We start from the raw sequence: 21,769 nt of genomic DNA on the forward strand, positions 1-21,769 counted from the left end.
CTGTCCCCCTCCCAGCCTTCCCGGTCCAGGCCCATCCACCGCCTGCGCCATCCAGGCCCGTCCCCCCATCTGTCCCCCCCCGCCCCGTCTAGGCCCGTCCGCCGCCTGGTCTGTCCCCCGCCCCGTCCAGGCCTGTCCCCCTCCCGCCCGCCCCGTCCCCCGCCCCGCCGGGCCTGCGGCGTCCTCCGGGCTCCCCCACCCCGTGTGCCCAGGACCCGCGGCGTCTGGGGTCAGCCCCGCGTCCCCCTCCCCAGGCCGCCCGGCGCCCGCCCGCGTCCCGCCGCCACCACCGTCCTGCCCGCGCCGAGCCTTCCGGAGCCGCCAGGGCCGCACCCGCCCTGCGCCTGCGCCTTCCCGGTGCGCGCACGTGGGCACCCGCGGGGGCGCCGACCCGGTGGCCGCGGCCTGACCCGCCACACCGCGGCCCCGACGGAACAGCGAGGCCTGCGATGACGGGCGAGGGCCCCGGGCCGCCGTGCGCGCTCCCCACTCCCCGCGCCCCGAGCCACGCTCCTCCGCCGCTCGGCGTCTCCCAGCGGGGATTTTGGCGGGAGCGGCGCCGGCTCCTGCGCAGGCGCGGGCGCCCCGCGGGGTCTGCGCAGGTGCGGAGGTCCCGGCGGCCGCTTCCGGGCGGCGGGCTGAGGCGGCGGGGCTGAGGCGGCGGGGCGAGGCGGCGGGCCGAGGCGGCGGGCCGAGGCGGCGGGGCTGAGGCGGCGGGGCGAGGCGGCGGGCCGAGGCGGCGGGCCGAGGCGGCGGGCCGAGGCGGCGGGCCGAGGCGGCGGGGCTGAGGCGGCGGGCCGAGGCGGCGGGCCGAGGCGGCGGGCCGAGGCGCCATGGCCGGCTGGGTGTTCTGCAACCGCTGCTTCCAGCCGCCGCACCGCGCGTCGCGCTTCAGCCTGACCAACTGCGGCCACGTGTACTGCGACGTCTGCCTCCGCAAAGGTGAGGGCGGCCGCGCGGGGCGGGGGGCGGGGCGCGCCGGCGGGAGCGTGAGGGGCCGGTCCCCGCGGGGCTGCCGCTCCCCCCCCCAGTGTCTCTCGCGGACGAAGCGGTAGAATCCGAGAGAAGCAAAGGGGCGTGGAGGGGCTTCCCGAGCGACGGCGCGTCCGGGGAACCAGCGGCCCGACGCCCCGGGCGGCTCCCGTGCGCCTGCGAGGCGCGGCCCTTCTCGCGGCGGATCGTCGGCCCCGCTGCGGCCCGCGGCGACCCGAGGAGCGCGTGTGGGGCGGCCCGGGCCCTCGTGCCGCGGGATGAGGGGGGCGCGGGCCGGGGCGCGGGGCGGCGAGGCTGGGGCAGGCCGGACGCGGTTCGGCGCAGGGGCAGGGAGGGACGCGGGCGGGCGCTGCGGGCGGGGCCCCGGGGCACGGGCAGGGGCAGGGGCAGAGCCCGAGCTCGGCGCAGGCAGCGGACACAGGGCTCAGGCCCGCGCGGATCCCGCCTCCGCCTGGCCGCGGGGCTGTCGGGCCCGGTGCTGCGCCCGAGAGGCGGCTCCCGGGGGTGCGCAGGCTGCAGGCGCTGCCCGGGGCGGCAGGGGCAGCGCGGGGGCAGCGCGGGCGGAGCCTCTGCTTTCCTCCGCGGCCCGCCCCTTCCCGCCTTCTCCGGCGCTCGTGCTCCGGGGCCCGCGGGCGCCGCCCCTCTCCGTCGCGTCGCTCGCCCCCGGCCCTCGACGCACCTGCTGGGTTTTAGGGCCCCTGTGACCCCAGGCCGCCCGCCTCGGGCTCCGGAACCGAGCAGAGCCTGGAGGCGGCCCCTGCTCCCGCGGCGGGAGCTTGAGAGGCCCACGGGCTGTGTTCGCAGGCAAGATGCGAAGGGGCCGTGGGGCGGGGGTGGGGGTGGGGGCGGGGGTGGGGGCGGGGCCCCTCCCCCACAAGGGCCTCACCCCACGGGCTGTGGGACGGCGATGAGACAGGAAGAAAGCCGAGGGGTCCTTCTGCGGGCAGCGGCGGAGAGGCGGGAACGGGGAAGGTCCGGCCTGTGCGCTGGGGTGAGGGTGAGGCCGAGGCCAGGCTTGTTTGCACGCCCCACGGGGCTGGTGGGGACCACCCAGGAAAGGGGGCGTTGCCCAGCGGCGGGCAGGTTGGGTGCTGGAATCCTGGAATCCACGTCTGCGAAGGCACGTCTCAGGAGGAGGCTGTTCTTCCTGGTTCTTGGTTCTTAGCCACCCTGGACCAGAGGACGGGCCGGGGGCCTGGGCTGGGCTGGGCCAGGTGTGCTGCTGGGAAGGGCAAGGAACGCAGCGCCAGTGAGTGTCTCGCCAGTGAGACAGCAGAGCTCAGACGTGTGCGGCTGCGGAGGAGCCGGGGTCGGGAGCCCTGCAGCCCCCACTGGAGTCTGAGCTCTCCAGGGACGCGGCGCGGGCTGCTCTGGTGCCAGGTGCGGGCAGGCGAGGAGATGCAGGGAGCGGGTTTCCCAGGGGGTGACGGGCGTGGCCTGGGGAGCAGGATGTGCAGAGCCGCCCAGAAGAGCAGGCGGGCGGTGTTGGCGCCGGGCCTCGGGCAGCAGGAGCTCCGCGCACACGCCCAAGGCTCTTTCCCAGTGAGCTGTCTCCTGCTGCAGAGGTGAGTCCCCGGGGGCAGAACAAAACTTGTGCTTCATCTCGGGACAGGGTGAAAGGACCTGTTTTCATTTTGAATAGCTAAAAATTTTAAATTAGGATATCATCACAAAGCCTAATTGTACGAAATTCTGCAGTACATTTGAGTTTGAGGATTGCTGATCTTCTTACTCACCATTTCGGAGCATCTTGGGAAAACAGGAGGAAATGGATTATTAGTTGAGGGAATCTCTTCAACTCTGTGCACGTGCACAGCCTTACTGTCTGAACGTGGAAAATGTTAAGTGCTATGAGCCTGTATGTTTTTGAAGAAATACCGTGATTTGAAGCTGCACTGGTACACATTCAGAAGCACTACTCACGGGGCCCCCAGGCGGCTCAGCGGTTGGGCGTCTGCCTTCAGCCCAGGGCGTGACCCGGGGGTCCCGGATCGAGTTCCACATCAGGGTCCCTGCAGGGAGCTGCTTCTCCCTCTGCCTGGGTCTCTGCATCTCTCTCTTTCTGTCTCTCTGTTTCTCATGAATAAATAAATAAAATCTTAAAAAAAAAATCACTACTCACTATAATACAGTAAAGTTTGCTTTTCTTTTGTAGGTGGAAAAGAAGAGTGCTTGATTTGTAAAGTCCCTTGTCGCACGCTTTTACTTTCAAAACATGTAAGTTGAAATATGTATTATCTGAATGTTAGTGTTTTTTTTTTTAATTCGACATTCAATTTGTAGTCATTTGGGGTGTCTGAGATTTTCTTTCATTTTGTGAGATCAACTAGAGGATCTTACAAGATTTCTGAGTAAAGTACAAGTAGGATTCGGTTTTGAACCCTCGTACAGGTAACTCCTGACCATAGGTTAGCCCTTGCGTCGTTTGCTGTATGGGTCCAGGAAATGAAGATGAGTTGTATAGGTTTCTTCAGCACAAGACTAGCTCCTCACGAAGGTGAGGGGAAGTTTAACGGTGGTCACTGTTGCAGGAGGCTGAATACAGGTCTTTTGTCATCTCTGTGAAATACGCCAGTTTAACCCGCTTGGTTTGAACTTAGTCACAAATGATTATTCTCTTTATACTTAGGTTCTAAGATACTTACTTGATCGGTTGTTTTAATCTTTAACGGTTGTTTTTACTGATTAGAACGTAACACAAAGTCACACAAGATCTAAATGAGACAAAATCATAATGGAGAATGTGAAAGTTGCCCAAATCCTGTTTCCCACAGATGTCAGCAAGCGAGTATAGTTCCTGCTCTGTGTGTTACTGTGACTTATCTTTTTACAAAATGCTGTTTTCTCAGTTGACTTGGTATTTTTGGCACACTCGCACTCCCTGAAAAGACTGCATAGTATTTCAGTGTTTTCCGGGGGGTTGGAGGGGGTAGGTTTTCACTGTTTCCATCTCACAGCAAACCTTTTATTTTTTTTTTACCACGTTTCTGCATACGTGTAAGAATATTTCTGTAGCATAAATTGCTAGGAGTGGAAAAATAAGGGCACGGATTTAAGTGTTTAAACTTAATAAGAAGCTCTTTATTTCCCTTAAACGTACCAGCTCAACCCCTTGGCCACAGAGCCGGGTTCTGCTGGCTGGCGCAGCTGGTCAGGCTTGCCCTTGAGGGGGGCGCCCCTGGCTTTTCCCTGCCCTCCTGGGCCCTACGCTCAGGTCATTCGTTTCCTCTTCTAATAAGTGTATTTAGGATGGTCTGTTTCCTTCTGTTTGCTGCTCTTTTACATCACTTCAAGCATCTTTTTTTATCATTTCTAAATAGCCTTTAATCTTTCTTGTGACTTAATTTTTCTTTTTTTTTTTTTTTTAATTTTTATTTATTTATGATAGCCAGAGAGAGGCGCAGAGACACAGGCAGAGGGAGAGGGAGAAGCAGGCTCCATGCACTGGGAGCCCGATGTGGGATTCGATCCCGGGTCTCCAGGATCGCGCCCTGGGCCAAAGGCAGGCGCCAAACCGCTGTGCCACCCAGGGATCCCTTAATTTTTCAACTCAAGAATTATTCAGGAGAAATGTTCCTTAATGTCTGAGAGGTTAGATTTTATCTCTTCTATTGTCTCTGTGGAAAATTTTTAGTCTTAATGTCTTTGTGACCAGAGAATATGGCCATATGGTTTCTTTTTTTAATTGTCAGGACTTTCATTGTGGCTTGATACGTGGTAATTGTTAATGTTCCACGGATGCTTGAGAAAAGTATTCTTTTGTTCTCTGTGCATGTGAGTGAAGTTGCTCAGGGCACCGACGCTGTTCCTAACTGTTCCTTCCTGTAGTCTCCCTAGGGCTCGGCTCCTCCGTGCCCCACGGGCCTGCGTGAGTGCCCACCGCCAGGACGCCTGAGAGCCATTCTCCCTGCTTTCCCCCCTGCTTCCTCGAAATTCTTCTCACCTGCAGCCACAGGGATCTGCAGACGTGGGCATGTGTCGCAGCTTTCCAGGAGGAAAACCTGTGTCCCCTCATGCCGTGGCTCTGTGTCCTGGCCTCTGGGGGACACGTGGTCCCCTGGCCAGCGACTCTGACCTGCCACTGCTCCCTCCCCCACTGCCTTTAGGTCTCTGCCTACGGCTGTGTGTGATCATGGCTTCTCTGGCCTGTAGCAGGAAGGACACTTGAGATCATGGCACTGTGTGTGTGGATTTGCACGCAAATGCATCCGTGTGTGCACATGTGGGAAATCACTTTCACAAAACAACACATATCCTTGCTAAATGCAGCACCCCTGATGGTTTCTATTCTGAATGGGATTTTTGTTGTTAAAACCAAACACACTGTAATAGGCTAAGCTGATTTCCTGGGACCTGCAGTACAAGAGCTGCCCACACCTGCCCCTTTGCTCCGCAGACAGGGCACCACTTGTATTTGTTCATTTGTTTGTCATTGAAAAGGGCCGTTACTGTTTCACACTCAGTACGGTCCACCGCCTTATCTATCAGGTGGTACGAGGAGCCTGCGGGGCCTGGGAAGCATCCCCGTCTGCGGACAGAGCCTCTGGCAAAAGCAAAGAGCAGAGCAGAAGGATGTGTGGACAACAAGGGGGTTGCATGTAGGCTGGAGATGGGGAAGAATGGCTACAGTGGGGAGGCCCTGAGCCCTGGAGGGGCCAGTGGGTCCAGGTCCCATGTGTGAGGAGGTGGGCCTGGGGGCCATGGGTGGTTTGGGGTACTCTTCCTCGTGCCCGCTTCACTTAGGGCCCTGGGGAGATGTGGGGGAGGAACAACCCACAGCGGTAGAACCAATGCTCTCTGGCCTCCCCCGGACCCCAGTGAGTCCTCTGAGTGGTGGACTCACTTGTCCTGCCCCAGGTCAGAGGTTGCTCACGGTGGGACCAGGACCAGGAGAATAAGACCACATGCCATCGAGGACCTGGGTTTGGCGTAAACTCAGAGAGGGGGCATTTGGGAGGGTGACCTTTCTGTGTAGGGGGGAGAAAAACAGACACCAGCCACTAGAACAGCAGACTGGTCTGGCTGGGAGCTTTCCTTGGCCTGCTGGCCTCCAGCTAGACTCAGCCTCCCCTCTGCTTCCAGGAACAACGCCACTGCAGGCCTGGCCCCAAAACATTCTCCTGGAAAGCCCCCCACTCTGCCAAGTGGATACTGGTGACCCAGCAAGGCAGAGCTGCTGTGCCCGGAGTGGAGGCCATCCATGTGCAGACGGGAAACGGGTGTCCTCCATGAGCCACTGAGATCGGGCGCTGTTTGCTGCACGTGCCATGTAACTTAGGTCCTGTTGGGTCGGTGCTTAATCAGTAACGTAGATAAAGCTGACGTCTCTGCAGCGTGAACTCTCTAGTCAACAAGCATGGCGCCCCTCCGTGTACTTAGCTGTGCTCTGGTTCCAGTGGTGATTTTCTGCACTGAGGCTGTGCACTGTTAGCTTCATCCTTGGGCCCCGATGATTTGGGGTGATGCCTTGCTCACCTCTTAAGATGTCATCTCTGTTGTGCTTATTGCTGGTATATAAAAATCAGTAGATTTTGTTCATTAGCTTTTATCTAGTCTCCTTGTTTTCATTTGATAATGCTGTTGGCTGATCTGGAGCTTTTCCTAGAGTCTCTCTCTGCACAACCATGTCCTCTCCAAATGTTCAATCTCTGTGTCATTCCTCCCTTTCTTTCTCTCTGCCACCTTTTCCTCCTTGCACAGGCTACGAGGAGACACAGTGGTGATGGCGGTGTCCTTTGTCACTTTGTGACTTCAGGGTCAAACTTCCAGTGGTTCACCGTGACGTATTCGTGGTACCCTGGCTTTCTTGCTAAGGGTTTTTATCAGGAGCCATGTTGGATTCTATCAGATGGTTTTTCTGTAAATAATCAGGGTTGTCATTTGTTTTTGTTTTTGTTTTTTTTTTTTAACTGTATTTTGTTGAGGTAGCGAATTGTATTTATTTTTAGAATTTTAAACCCAGAGCAGGGGATCCTCGAGTGGCTCAGTGGTTTAGTGCTGCCTTCCGCCCAGGGCCTGATCCTGGAGACCCGGGATCAAGTCCCACGTCGGGCTCCCTGCATGGAGCCTGCTTCTCCCTCTGCCTGGGTCTCTGCCTCTCTCTTGCTCTTTCATGAATGAATAAATAAATAAAATCTTAAAAAAAAAGAAAAACAAGGTAGAATTCTCTTTTTTTGAAGATTTTGTTTATTTACCTTTTAGAGAGACTGAAAGAGAGCATGTATGTGCATGTAAGCCAGGAGGAGGGGAAGGAGGGGGGAGGGAGAGAGAATCTCAAGCAGGCTCCACTTAAGATAATGACCTGAGCTGAATCCAGAGTCAGATGCTCAACCAACTGAGCCATCCTGGTGTCCCTATACCCACAGTCAAATTTTAAACACTACAACTTAGTTATGATGCAGTATAGCCTACATGTGCAGAGGGATTGGGGGGTTTTGTGCCTGTGTTCATGTGAGAACCAATCTGTAACTCTTCTTATAGATACTCTCTTCAGGTTTTGGTGAGTCGGGTTTTCACTGGCTTAAAAGGAGTTGGAAATTCTTTCATTTTTCTTTTCTCTAGTTTTTTTTTGGGGGGGGGGGTTATTCAGAGAATGTATGCTAGAATTCATGGGTGGCACTACTTGATCCTAGAAGACTTTTTGTGGGGAAGTTTTAAACTAGGGTTTTAATTTGTTTTAAAAAAGATCTTATGTATTTATCCCTGAGAGACACAGAGAGAGAGAGGCAGAGACACAGGCAGAGGGAGAAGCAGGCTCCACGCAGGGAGCCCGATGTGGGACTCAATCCCAGGACCCCGGGGTCACGCCCTGGTCTGAAGGCAGACACTTAACCACTGAACCACCCAGGCCTCTCAGGTTTTAAATTTTTAATTAGATATGGAATCTTCAGAGTTCCTAATTCTTGGGTCAGCGTGAGTGGTCTTTCTTTAGGAGTTTGTGTACTTTATCCAGATTTTCAAATGTCTCATCAGCGTGCCTGCGTTATTCTGTATTTTCAGAGTCTTAGATCCGTAGCGATGTCCCTTTCTCATCAAAGTAATAGTTGCTGCAGTTTCTCTTTATTCTTCAACAATCTTCCTCGTTTTATTTTTTTTTATCAGCATTCTCAGAGAACTAGTGTTTATCTGCAATTTACATTTGTTCTCAGCTATGTTCTCTGATGTTTCCTTTTTTTTCCTTTGGACTTAGTCTGTTTTGTAAGATGGGTGGGATTTGTGCTATGGGATTGGGACACCCCTCTGTTCATCCTTGCCTGGATTGTATGTGTTTGGCTTCTTTACATTTTTTTGACTTTCACTTTGAAATAATTTGAAATTTCTACTCAATTACTCCTGTGACCTGTGCATTTTCTGAAAGTATGTTGACTGAGAAATAGGGAATTTTACTTGTTATTTTTACTGACCTTTGTTGAAGCCTAATAGGGGAAAGTGCACAGATACAGGTGCGTGGCTCTGGGAATTGTTTGTGACCTGAACATATCCACCACTCAGACCAAGACAGAGTTCATTTCCGTGATCCCAGAGACCCTGACATGGCCTAGACCTTCCTGCCAATGTGAGGCCCTCAGAGACCTCTGCCGTTTTACCTTTGTCTCACCTGCCCCTACCCTGCTGGCGTGTGGTTTCTTCTGCCTGCACAGAGACCCACAGGGCAGCTAGTGTGCGGTCGCCATTCTGGTCTGGGTAACCCACTTCCCCTTCCCTCGTGTTCCTCACTGGCCCCGGAACCCCCTGCTCCCACCGAGGAACCATTTCCTACCTGAAGACAGTGTCTCCTGTTGGTGACAAGTTCTCTGGTTTGTCTGAAAAGGACCTCTCTTCTTGCCTCCGTTTGTGTGTGTGTGTGTGTGTGTGTGTGTGTGTGTGTTTTATTCATGAGAGGCACAGAGACAGAGGCAGAGACACAGGCAGAGGGAGAAGCAGGTTCCGTGCAGGGAGCCCGACATAGTACTCGATCCCGGGTCTCCAGAATCACACCCTGGGCTGAAGGCAGTGCTAAACTGCTGAGCCACCCGGGCTGCCCTCTTGCCTCCATTTTGAAGCATAATTTCACTGGGCTCAGAATTCTTTAATGGAAATTAATGTTTTCTGGTGCTTTGATCATATTCCTCTGTTGTTTACCTCTTTCCACGGCGTGGCTACCCCGTATGTGATGGCAGTTGTCTGCACAGGTGTCCTGTCTGCCCGGTGCAGGAGGCGTTTGTTAGGCTGGAGAACCCTTGGTTGCCCTGTCTCCACACACCCCCCCGTGCCATCCTGGCCTTCACGGACCTGTGATGTGTCCCCTAACACATCAGTGATAGCATTTCCAGGTGCTTGCATTTCTGACCCTGGAGCTCTTTGTCCAGTTTTGGGTGGTCTGTGTGTGACGTACTTTACATGCAGGCATGGTTCCCCCTTGCTGAGCACCAGGCTTGGCCATGCTCTCTCAGGTGCACTCCTCTACTCATTTGCCTGCTCACTGCACGGCCCTCAAGGAAGGCTCCGCGTGTGCTTGCCTTGCTCGGGAGATGGAGGCTCGGTGGCATCAAGCCATGTGCCAGCATGGCAGGTCTTGCTGGCACAGAGCAGAGCTCACAGGTACCTGGAGGCCATGCCACCACCGCATGATGCCCTGGTCTGCCCAGGCAGCCTTGTGCAGGGTCCCCACCATCCTGACACCCGGGCGTGGATTCCAGGGCCATGTCCCCACACTGGCCCGTCCTCTCCCAAAGCCAGATCCGCGCCGGCCCCTCTGCTGTCTGCTCCAGAAGGCCTTGCCCTTCATGGCATGTGGCCCAGTTTCTCACATTAACCTGATGTAGTTTCACTGTTGTTTTAGTGGAATTGGGGGGCATAGATGGCCCCCTAGCCACCATCCTGACGTTCATGACTTGGTTACAGTCCAGACTAAAGACCAGACGGGGAGGACACACGAGGCTCTCCCTGCAGCTTTTCAGTCTGGTGTGATTGGGTTACAGCCACGCTCCTTGGCCTTTTCCCTCCTGAGTTCTGTGTGTGTGCTCTGTCTTGCCCCTTCAGCCTTTGGGGGTGTCTTTCCAGGTAGGGTTGTGTCTCACCTCACCCCTGTCCTGCAGCAGGTGCCCGGAGCCCCTTGGCCTGCCACAGCCACTGGCAGCTGGGACATGGGCGACCCTCCCAGGGCTCCTGGACATCTGGACATGATGGTTGGTGTCGTCTGTGGCTAGTTCTAGATCTCGGGGTGCAGTTTTCTTCCCGGGGTCTGTATGCCCGCGTTAGAAGCGGTGACACAGACCTCCGCTTCCCCTCCCTTTCAGACCGACGTGGATATCCAGGCGCTGTTCATGGGCATAGACGGCCTGTGCAAGAAGTACTCGAGAGAGACCTCCCAGGTGAGCGCTGCACGTGGAGCTTCTCGCTCAGCATGACGCCCGTCCACCCAGCACGCATTGGAGACGCAAGTTTGTGATGATGTCAGCGGAGACCCTGTGTGACGTGCTCTGAGACCAGTCCCTCTGGGATTTGGGATCAGCACGTTTGCTGCCTTCGCTATGCCTGAGCCCTAGGCTGCGTTCTGCTGTGGCTGCTTATGCCTTTGCTATGTGTGGGGACATGGCTGTCATCTGATCCTCTCAGTCTGGGGCAGGCCTCACCTTTGGGGTGTGAAGGGCCCCAGTCGAGGCTACAGGCTGCTTCGTGAGGCTGTCCTTCCTGAGGGTCACGGTCCACTCGGGCACACTCTCCCATCCCGGGCACCTGTGTTCCTCCCGGCCCTGCTCCCCTCACCATGTGTGCCTTGTCCCCCACATCTCACCTGCTGCTCCTCCCTCCAGTGTCGTGAATCCCTCCTCATGCCTCACCCTGCCCCAGACGCCTGTATGCCCAGATGTCACTGAACCATGTGCAGGCCGCTGTTCTCTCCAAGAAGCTGCCTGGGAGAGAAGGGAGCCCTCCAGCCCCCAGCCCTCCTGCTTCTCCCCCTTCTGTTAATGGGAGCTCGCCCCGCTGCAGGCCACCTCCCACCTACCCTCCACGGGAGGGGGCCAAGGGAGAGCTGTGCTCACGCTGACCACCCTGGGCCCGTTGCACATCTGGAGGCCATGGTCCAGCAGCCCTGCCGAGGCCACCCCTCCTCTGCACGGCCTCTCGTCTCCCACTGTCTGCAGCTGAAAGCACCACGGTGTCATGGCTGTGCACCTGCACTCAGCCCAGTGTCCTGGGAGGGGCCCGGGCCACACACAGATGCCCCAGAACACAGCAGTGGCACCGGGCCAGTGCTAGGTGAGGGCCTGGAGGTCTCCTTGCCTTGGCCACAGGGGATCCAGGCCCCTGAAGCCCAGAAGCTGCCCACGTTCTGGGAGGTCCTCACAGCCCTGGCATTGGCGACCACGGGAGCAGAGGACATAGCATTTCCTGATGGCCCCATGGAGCCCTGTGCCGTGTCGGAGCCCTGTGCCATGTCAGAGCCTGTGCCCACACAGGGGTGGGGGCCCACTGCCAAGGGACCTGCCTCACGCCTCTGGGCTGCATGTCCTGTGGCTGCGTGCCCGGGTCAGGGCGCGAAGCCATTTCCAGAAGCCACGTGATGGGATTTCACATGTGTGTCTGTCAACATACTGGGCCTGTTGTTATTCTTGAATGAATGAATTGGTGTGTATCTTAGGTTCCTCTTGGTATGAATTTCTCGTGGGGCAGAGAACCCACGTAAAGAGCATGAAGCCCCCCTGAGGCCCTGGCCCAGGCCCCAGAACCACGGCAGGTGGCTTCGCACAAGCCCTCAGGAAGTCACCCCTCCTGTTCTGGTCAGAAGAAGCAGAACCTTTTCTCTCCTCCTTCCCCTGATGACCTCTGCATCAGGGCTGGCCCATGTCAGTGGGTCAGAGTGTGCACACGAGGCTGCTCCAGGCACCCTGCACCTGCCGCACAGAGGTCGTGGCTCTGCCCAAGGAGACAGTCCCCTGGGCCGTCCCACAGCTTCCCTGCCTGTCGCCTCCTGGCCTGGCCTTCCTCAGCCTCTGCTCTCTGTAAAAAATCTCAGAAGATGGGTGCCCACTCCATCCAGGGGGGCACACTCTACTGGATGAGGTTCGTGGCCCTTTCAGATTTTATTTTGGTGGTGTCCGCACCCCCCGCCCACCTGGTATAGCCACAGCAGCTCCTCCTGAAGGGCCTGACATCCCGGAGGCCCCTGCCTGGTACAGGTGTGCGGTGCACAGACACGGGGCTGATGCTGCCCCTGCCTCAACGTCCTGTGCGCAGGCCTCCCAGGCTCAGCTCTCCGTGACCCCGTCCTGGCTGTGGCCTCACTGCCTGGTCACGACTGTGTCATCCACGGAGGCCTGCACGCTTGTTCTCTGCCTGTATTGGTTTAAGGACAGCTGCCGCCCACCTGCAGGCCCTGCTGGGCCCCGGTGCCAGTGCAGGCACAGCCCTGCTCCTTGGCGCTCTGGGTGGGCTGTCCTGCGGTCGCTTCCAGCGCATGTGCCTCCTGTGTCTCAGGGTGGGCCCTGTTCTGGGACATGAGGCTTACGGGCAGCTGTGTGATACCTTCTTCCTGCTGCAGGCACAGAGCCCGTTGAGGAACGAGACCATGTTGTTGAGGCTACGGACTGTCAGCCCCATCTTGGCTGAGGGCGACTGTAGGGCAGGGTGGGGGGCTCTAGGTCTGCCCAAAGCCCTCCTGGCCGTGCGCGCCCCTGCCTCAGGTCTAGGCCTGGCCACCCTTCCTTGCTGCCTCCCCCCACCTTGCCCGGAAGCTGGGCCATCACTGAGCATCGGGGGCACTTCTGGACATGGCCTTGCGAAGATGAGGGTGCCCATGGGGGCAACATGATGGGCCCTCATGGCGCCCCCACCAGACAGATGCTCCAGACAGAGCCCACATCTGTCAGCCCTTGTCCTGGGGAACAGGGGACCTGTGTATCGTGTCCTCCAGGCCCCAAGGGCGTGGGATCCCCTGGAAGATGCAGGAGTCTAGGAAGGGGGTGTTGGTCACTCCTGACCGTGGCCCCTTCTTCAGGAGGTGGCCTGGCCGTGGGGGAGGCACCAAAGCTGTGGGCTGGCTGTCCTGTCCACAGCGGCTCCTGCCCGGGTCTGTGCTAGCCCAGGGAGCCTGGTCCAGGGCCCGCCCTTGTGTCCATCCACTAAACAAAGTCCTGGGCTGCGTGGACAGTGTGGGACCTAGAGGAGGCTGCTGAGTACGTGGGGCCGTGCCTGTGCCCGGGGGCAGCAGAGCCCCGTATTGGCAATTACAGTGCAGCGTTCCAGGAGGGGAGGCGTCACCATCTGGAAATCTCCCTTGATGTGGGATGCCCGTCTCCTCCCCTGGGTGGATCCCAGGTGGCATTTTCTGGGTGACGCTGGCGCTCTCAGATCCTGCTGCTGTGTGCAAGTTGGGGCTCGTGTAAATGGAGGCACGAGGTGGCACGAGGCCCGGGTCAGCGGGCCCGGGGGTCCAGACCAGGGCCTGGGCTCTCAGAAGCACTCCCCTCCACTTGGTGTGGCATGTGGCCTGCACAGGTCTCCCCTCCTGGGCCAGCCCGTCCATGTAGCACTTCCAGGGTGTTTCCTGTTGGTGCTGCTTGGTCAGGAGGCCATCCCGTGATCCAGTTGCTGCTGCCAAAAGGATGATCCGCTGATTGGCCTGCTGGGCCATGTCCCGTCCCGTGGCTGGGCCCCGAGAACCACTGAAGCCCCAGGCACGGGGGCCGGTGCCACCCTCGCTGTCTGCGACCTCACATGGAACCTCACATGGAGCACGCTGCCTCAGCTAGCATTGCATTCGGGCACACGCACCACTGCGCACACGGCCAGCACAGCGTCTCCGAGCTCTGCTCCAGACCAGGGTGGCAGCCAGCAGAGCCCATGCCTGGGCCGGCAGACGGGCAGGGGGACAGGGCGCGGGGAAGCAGAGCATGCTTGTGCCTGCGCTGGAGGCCCCTCCCGGCCGCTGCGCCTGGGACTCGCTGCGCGGTAGCGGCCCACTGCCAGCGGCTGACACGTATTCTCTTCTCAGGTTTCAGAATTTCAAGAAAAGCACAGAAGGAGACTGTTGGCCTTCTATAGAGAAAAGGTAAATCCGGGGGGCTGGCAGCCTCACTAACCAAGGCCGTGTCTCCAGGTGGCGGGCCACTGCGCGGACACCTGTCCTGACCCACAGCCCGTGGGGTTCTTGTCTGCTGTTGCACGTGGCCACCTGGGGACCCAGCCAGGGTCACGGGAGCAGTCTCACTTTGGAACGCTGACATGGACCCACTAGCATCCCCAGGACTCGGGCCCTTTTCCACAAATGGCAGCTGTGAGGTTGCCCTGGGGAATCCTTATGGAAGGACGGTCAGGATGCCTGTTTGCCCAATAAATACTCTCCTCTGGAGTCTCAGAGCGGACTCGAGATGCCTTGTGGAGCGTAGATGGAGGAGCGTAGGGGAGCACCCAGGGGGGCCCTGGCTGAGGCTGAGCTTCCCCACAGCATTGCGCTGTCTGGGCTGCGGGTTCCAAGGCCCTGGTGGCCTGCACTCCATGCAGGCTTGCAGCAAGAGGGCAGCAGTCGTGTCACCCACATTCTTAAATTTTTAAGATTTTATTTATTTATTCCTGAGAGACACAGAGACACAGGCAGAGGGAGAAGCAGGCTCCCTGCGGGGACCTGACCCCGGGGCCATGCCCTGAGCTGAAGGCAGACCCTCAGCCGCGGAGCCCCTGGGGGCCCTGTCCCCCACATTCTGACTCGTGGCTGAAGACGTGTAGACGGTCCATGCAGCTGGCCCGATGACCGGGGTCTGGTTGTGTTTAGATCGCGAAGCTGGAGGAATCCCTTCAGAAGTCCGTGCTGCGGATGGAACAGCTGCAGAGGTGGGTGCTGTCCACGAGCTCCCGCGGGGCGCCCGACCGTGCCGCCTGCTTGGCCATCTGTCTGAGACCTTGTGACCAGGGCAGCAGAAGAAAGAGCATGTTCATTTGCCAGAAGCTTCCGTCGAAGCAAAAATGCAGCAGGAGGTGATGGGAAGCAAAGGGGGCCATGAAAGCACAGGAACAGTTGTCCTGGGGGCACTCCCAGAGGGCCGTGCACTGAGGGGCTCTGCGGCCAGGCCCTGTCGGACCCCCGCCCGCAGCCTGCTGCCGGGGCCGTGGCGTCCGTGACAGGTGGACGCGTGTGGCCTGTGGCTGGGGCAGGGCAGCCTCGGCACGGCCTCTCGTCTGGCTCAGGCATGTTAGGCCGGGGGTGCCGCAGAAGCCCCGCTGGGGGCCACACATCAGGTTGGAGGCCGCAGGGTTGATGTCCTGGGGAGCTGCTGTGCACCGACGGCTCGTGTGTGCAGGGTGACCCCGGCTGCGGGTGGACGCTGTGGATTGGGCGCCGACGTGCCAAGGCCACCACAGGCAGGGTGAGAGGGCGCCCAGCAGCCTGCCCCAGTGTGAGGTTGTGCTCTGGGGGACCCGGCTCCCAGCCGCTCCGTGGAGCGGGGGCAGCAGAGGGCAGTGTGCCCATGTGGGTCACCCTGACTCGGCCTCTGCGGCATCAAGGAATACTGTCTTTTGTGAGCTGTGGAAAATCCACAGCCGCGGTCTTTCCGCGGCCCCTCCTGCTGTGCCGCTTGGTGCCCCATGCGGGTCTGCGGCCTTGGCCCTGCCTCTCTGCCCAGCTCTGCGCCGCATACCTCTCCCACCTCGGCTTCATTTTGGCTGCTCGATTTTGCACGTGCGGAAGGTTCTGGGTCATCTTTTTTTTTTTTCCTGGGTCTTTACCTTCGTGGTGTCAGCGTGTTTTGGTTCCCATTACTGTTAGGCACATCACCTGATGCCTCGGGCTCTTGCTCCGGGTGGAGCTTTCTGGCCTGGCTGGGCCGGTCGTCCTGCTGGCGTGCTCGTGCATACCCAATGCGGCCTGCGTTCCCAGGGAGGATGGCCTCATCCTTGGGGGCACGGGTGGGCTCTCTGTTACCGTGCTGTGTCCCCGGGGAGAGCAGCTTGGTGTCAAGTCAGCAAGCGGGAGCCCGTGCCCGCCCCCGCCCCGTGTTCCCAGGACGAACTGTGGGCACGTCAGCCAGCCGCGGGCCCCTTGCCCGTCCTCGGGCTTCTCTGCGTGGGAAGGGGGTCTGAGGCTGGCCGGGCCCGGGGCACTGGGCGGACAGGGGGCATCTGGCTGTTTGTCTTCTTGTGCTCCAAACTGCAATGAGTGATGCGGGAGTAAATGTTTGCGGTTTAATTAACGCCTTATCTCTGTCTGTTTAGTATGAGATTGTCACAAGAACCAGTTCTCGGCGCAATGAAAACTTCAATTTCAAGTAAGTAACATGGGGCTGAAACAGGAGGGCTATGAAGAGGCGTCTGCCTGGCTGGATGCGGCCTAACGCTCACACCTCCACCACAGCTCCTTCCGCAAAGCCAGCTGGACACCTGCTCTTGCACCTGGAGTCATCAGCCTCTGACAGGTGTGTGCCCTGGGAGCATCGGGGGCCCCTGGGTGTCACACGGCCCTCCCCAGCCCCTGATGCTGGACGGCTCCATGGGCGAGCAGGAACACGTGGCTCGGGGGTCAGGGGCTGGGCCCTCCCGTATACCCCCCCCGGCACAGCCCCAGAGGCAGGTGTGTGGTCCAGGCTGGCCCATGACGGCTCCGTCCCCTCTGTCGTAGCGATCAGTTGCAGGCCATCCCACACCCACGCCGGGCTGATGGGTGTCATCCCTGGGACTCTGGTCTGGGACCAGGACGGCCAGGCTGGGGGTGGCGGCTTGGAAGGGAACCTGCACAGAGATGATGGGAGATGTGCTGGCAGCAATCCTGGCCCCCACTCTTCCCTGACGCAGTGTGGGTGTGTCTGGGGCAGCGCCCGAGCTTCCTCCAGCAGCTCGCCCTCTGCCAGCGTTCCCCCCTCGTTCTTTGTCTTGTCTTCTGCCGTTGTCTCCTGCGGGGCGCCCAGATGGCGTGTCGCTGTCAAACGTGGGGGCTCATGGTGTAACACGTGCAGGTCAGGCAGTAAGTGCTAAATGGAGGAGACGCCCCTGCCTGTGGGGCAGGGGGTCTGGGTCTCAGAGGGGCGAGGACAAGCTGGCTGTGGAAGGAGGGGGCGAAGGAGTGCGCCCCTGTGCGTCTGCCCCGACTGTGGGTGGTCCTTGAGGGCTGGGGTGGGGGGCACAGGTCTGGGCTGGTGCTCCTTCCTCCCCGGAGCCCCGGGCCCAGGAAATATATCCCCCGTTCACTTCACAGAGTGGAGTCCATGCAAGTCGACCGTACTCCGTCCCCGACGAGGAAAGTAAGTACACCTGCTCCCCGTGCTGCTTCCCCCACACACAGCTTCTGTGGTTTCTCTGTGCGCCAGGAGACAGGCGGCCACCGGCCAATGCGGGGCCTCTTGGATGAGTGCTGGCCAAGCAGTGAGCGGGTGGGACGGCTCGCCGGGCGGGTCCTGAAGACCGTTGCAGGTGCACCCCCCTCTGGAAGCAGAGCCCGACGGGCAGGCGGGAGGGAGGGAGTGGTGCTGGGTAGTCAGGACAAACCCCCCCCCCAGCCAGCTGAGGAACCCAGGAGAGGAGCCAACAGGGGACAGTGGCAGGGAGCTCGGCTCCTTCCCTGTTCAGGTGCCGCGCCTCTGGACACAGCTGGGGAAGTGGGTCCCCAGAGGGAGTGGCCAGCCCGGGAAGGGGGCCCAGCAGTGCACCTTAGTGTTGGCGAGCACCCCGCACACGAAGACCATGGGCACACACTGGGTTCAGGCTGCTCCGTGAGAAGTAGTGCTGTTTCCAGGGACCACCCTGGAGCACATTGAAGAGGAGTGTGGATTCCAGCAGCAGGCAAGAATGCAGAGCCGCTGTGAGCTGGTGCAGGGCACACCCCAGCCGTTGGCGGCGGTGCCAGTGTGTCCTCCCCGCGCCCATCTCTCGCCTGTCACGTCGGGGGGACACTGGGTGCACCTCCTCCTGCCCCGGGCCCCCACCTGCCGCTGCTGGCCTTTGCTGCCCAGAGGCTGGACCCTGAGCCTCACACACATGTGGCCTTGTTTGGAGGTCAGAGGCTGAGGCCTGATAAGTTCACGTGTCGCCGGGTGTTAGAGCCGAGGGACTGGAAGATGGTGGGGTGTCATAATTGCAGAGTGAGACGTAGGCCCCGTGGTAGCACGTGCTGCTCCCAGGGCACACGGGGATCATGGAGCTGCTCGGACATCTCCAGGAGAAGGGCTTCTGGGAAGGAAACAAGCAGGCACGCCTGCATTCCAGGAAAACTATCAGCAGGCTGGGGTGCGCCCCCCCTGCTCCAGAGGAGACGAGTCCTCCGTGGGGCTCAGCTCCCGGATGCTCCGTGAGCCCTGGGGGTGGGTGCGTGTGCAGGCACCTCGAGGGGAGCTCAGTGAGCACCCAGTGGGGGCGGGGGGAGCGCAGTCTCCTGGGAGATGTTGGGGGATTGGGGGGACCAGGGGGAGGGGCAGCACACACCCTCCAGGGGCGTGAGAACAGGGCTCTGCTGGCGAGGGGCTGCCGTGGGGGCCGTGGTCTGCTGTTCTGGGAGGTCCCTGCCCCAGGGGGCAAGTGGGGGCAAGTGGCCGGGGCTGCAGGGGAGGCACGGTGGGGGCACCGCAGCCTACCTCACCACACCTGTGCAAAGCAGCCCTGCTGGTCCTGCAGGGCCTTGTCCTTTGTGCCTCTCCCCGCTGCCCTGCACTGAGCCCAGGGTCCTGGACGGGGGGTGAGAGGGCACCGCCCGTGGGGGCACATGGTGCTGATGGCTCCCCACAGAGCCCCAGGCTCTCCAGCCTGCGGCTTCCTACCAGGGACAGTGAGAGCATGACTCCCAGTGTCCTGTGCACACAGCCCACCCCATGGGTTCATAAGGGAAGCCAGCAAAATGTGAAAACCCGCTTGAAGGAGAATCCAGAGAGCAAACACGTCAGCCGTGGAGGATGCAGAGACGAGGGCACCAGTGTGCTGAGCACTGCGGTGTCCACAGCACCCGGACGGGATGTGGGACCGTTGTCCCTGGTGCCTGCACTCCGCACTAGGCAGCTCCAGGGCAGGGAGAGCCAGACCCCACAGCCCCAGGCCCCTGATCGTGCAGGGAAGTCCTGGGTCTTTCTGGAGTGTTTATTCTCCCGCAGGAAGAGCTCTAGTGAGCAGGTTGTCAGTAGAGGCAGAGCCGTAAAACTGCTGTGATTACCCCCCGGGCCCGGCCTGGTCTGCGTGGGGCCAGGTCAGGTGGGGCCTGTGCCTGCCATGCTCAGAGTGGGCCCTTGGCGGGCCCCGTGAGACCATCGGGGTCTGCAGGCAGCTCAGCAGCGCGCGGCATCCCGACCTGGCAGGAACTCCCAGGGCCCTGTCCTGCTACCTCTAACTCCAGAACCCGTGCCTGCCACCCCTGTGCCCTGTGTCCAGGGTGCTTTGGGTCTTTATATGCTTTTTTCTTCACCTGTTACTGACTTCTCCCCAAAACAGGATACTCGAGGGCTGACCCAACAAAGAAAAGCCCTTTCTTAGTAGAAGTTACAGTGAGAAAAGACAGCCTAGTGATTTTTGTCCTCCTTCTGTGACAATGATCTTTTCTGTTGAAGTTGCAAATACTGCTGGTTGTTCAGAGCTGGCTGGAGATGGGCTCAGGGGCACAGGCCTATGGGAGGCTGCGAGAGGAGCAGGTGTGAAGGGCTGCTGGGGCACATGGAGTGTGCGTCCGGGCACCCTGACTCAGTGGGCGGCCACGGGGCGGGGAGCCCCAGAGAGGGTGGGCGGCTGGGCACTCTGACTTACTCTGAGTGCAGCAGCGTGAGGCAGTTGCCGGGACTGGCCGGTGGGAAGGACGGGGTCCTGGGGGGACAGCCACGGCCAGCCCTCCATTCCCACGGACGCTGGGGAGATGCTTCACCTCGGGAAGCTCTGTCGTGGGTGTGAGTGTGTGGTCAGCAGACGTCTCACTGGAGAGCCGCCCCCCAGGCAGGACAGTGCTGCTTGCAGTCCCTCCAGGGTGGAGTCCGGCTGTGGGTGTGAGCGGGGCCTGCAGTCACAGAGGGTGCCGCAGAGCAGGGCCACCAGGGGAGTCTGCGGGGCGATGCGATAAAGAACCACGGAGGTGGGTCGCCTCGGGTAGGAGCTGGGAAGGCAGGCCACCATGTGGGCCTGCGGGCGGTGGCCAGTCTAGAGACCGGCAGGGGCCGGGCGTTGGAGGGGCCCCGGGGGGAAGCCTGGGCAGCCGCAAACAGCATTTGGCCTGGGTGCGGGCAGCACCTCTGATAGGAGGAGGGTGCCCCCATCACTAGGTCCACACCCGGGAGGCGGGGAGAGGGACCGTCCCTGGGGGCGTGACAGGTGCATGGCCGGGGGCAGGGCCCTGTGAGGCTGAGAACGCCTCGCCCCCTCAGTGTCTGCATTTCAGGTGACAACGTTACATGCGCAAAATGAGGATTTAGTCAGAATCTTAAAATTTATGATGTCAAGAGTGCCTGGATGGCTCGGTTGGTTAAGTGTCTGACTCTTGGTGGTCTCAGGGGCATGAGATCAAGCCCCACACTGGGCGGAGCGAGTCTGCTTGAGATTCTCTCTCCCCCTCTGTCCCTTCTCCTGCGTGTGCATGCTCGCTCTTGAATAAAACCCTTAAAAAGTAAAATGTAGGGCAGCCCCGGTGGCTCAACAGTTTAGCGCCGCCTACAGCCCAGGGCGTGATCCTGGAGACCTGGGATCAAGTCCCACATTGGGCTCCCTGCATGGAGCCTGCTTCTCCCTCTGCCTGTGTCTCTATGTCTCTCATGAATAAATAAATAAAATCTTAAAAAAAAAAAAAGGTAAAATGTATGACGTCAGTAAGGACATGACGTTTTCTGCCTTCTGACATTCTTGAGGGTACTGGGCAGAGGCCTCTGAGCGTGGGGAGGAGCCGCGAGTGCCCTGCCCTTGGGGTCTGCGGTCCGGGCGCCCAGGAATTTGGCCACCGACGGGACTAAGCGCATTGCGAGGAGAGTCTTGCTCAGAGGTGGCAGCATCAGAAACTGGCTTGGTGTTTTTTTGAGATTGTATTTATTTGAGAGCAAGCGGGGCGGGGGCAGAGGGAGAGGACCCCAGGCTGACTCTGCGTGGCTCCATCCCGCTACCCTGAGGTCGCCACCTAAGCTGAAACCAAGAGTGGCGCACTGGACTCACGGCAGCACCCAGGCGCCCTGACCTGTCTCCGTTTACGCACTTAGCCCGAGGTAGCAGCTGGGCCGGCCAGAATTTCCCTGATCAGCCCACCCCAACACGGACGCATGGGTAAGTGGAGGTCCTCGTGTCGGTGCCCCTCGGCGAGGGTGTGGCCCATGGGGCACAGATGGGAGGTGCTCCTGTGGGGGCGGTTGTCCGCAGCAGGGATGCTCCCGGGAGCCATCGGGGGGCTGCTTGGTTTCGGAAGCCAGGCCTCTTCCCCCGGCCTTGGCCCTCCTCACCGCACCCATGAACTCAGGCCTGGGGGGGCACTGCTGGTTAGCGGCCAGGCATGGGGCCCAGCATCTCTGCCCTTTGCACCGCCTCTGCTTCTGGCGCAGGGTCTTTAGCAGCTGCATCAGAGTCGGACGTCTGACTAAAGTCGCATCTCAGGGGCCGGGGGCTCCATAGCACCTGCCCTGGGGGAGACTCTGGTGGCCCTTCCCACGGGGCTCAGCCGTTGCCACCGTGGTGGTGGTCCTGCTGGCCAGGAGGACCCCCGCGTGGGCGTTCACCTCCTGACCACCATGGGCCTGTTGTGCCAGCCTGGAGGCAGTTCCACCCTGTGTACGGAGTTTCTTGCTCTAGCCAGTTTCTTGCCCTGCATGGACCTCCCTGCCACACCCTGGTGAGGACGCATGACACCCCCTCCAGTCCCTCC

The 21,769-nt window shown here is 59.9% G+C and overlaps 1 protein-coding gene across 5 annotated transcripts in view; it reads left to right on the plus strand.

Annotated features, from left to right (window-relative positions):
* Positions 1-819: 819 nt before the first annotated feature.
* The window catches only part of RNF212 (ring finger protein 212), a 30,053-nt gene continuing 9,103 nt past the window's right edge, over positions 820-21,769 (plus strand). For 2 of the 5 annotated variants that reach the window (XM_072738037.1, XM_072738040.1), the window contains exons 1-9: positions 820-942; positions 3,149-3,210; positions 10,272-10,346; positions 13,970-14,026; positions 14,747-14,949; positions 16,186-16,238; positions 16,325-16,385; positions 17,162-17,207; positions 21,114-21,177. In XM_072738037.1, the coding sequence (XP_072594138.1) occupies positions 834-942; positions 3,149-3,210; positions 10,272-10,346; positions 13,970-14,026; positions 14,747-14,949; positions 16,186-16,238; positions 16,325-16,385; positions 17,162-17,207; positions 21,114-21,177 (730 nt within the window). In that variant the 5' untranslated portion in view covers positions 820-833. Of the gene's footprint in view, positions 943-1,614; positions 1,798-2,422; positions 2,559-3,148; positions 3,211-10,271; positions 10,347-13,969; positions 14,027-14,746; positions 14,950-16,185; positions 16,239-16,324; positions 16,386-17,161; positions 17,208-21,113; positions 21,178-21,769 lie in introns of those variants that run through there. The other 3 variants (XM_072738038.1, XM_072738039.1, XM_025997048.2) reach the window with 3 other exon arrangements.

This window comes from Vulpes vulpes, chromosome 14 (assembly GCF_048418805.1).
Source record: "Vulpes vulpes isolate BD-2025 chromosome 14, VulVul3, whole genome shotgun sequence".
In the NCBI taxonomy this organism is placed as follows: Eukaryota; Metazoa; Chordata; class Mammalia; order Carnivora; family Canidae; genus Vulpes; species Vulpes vulpes.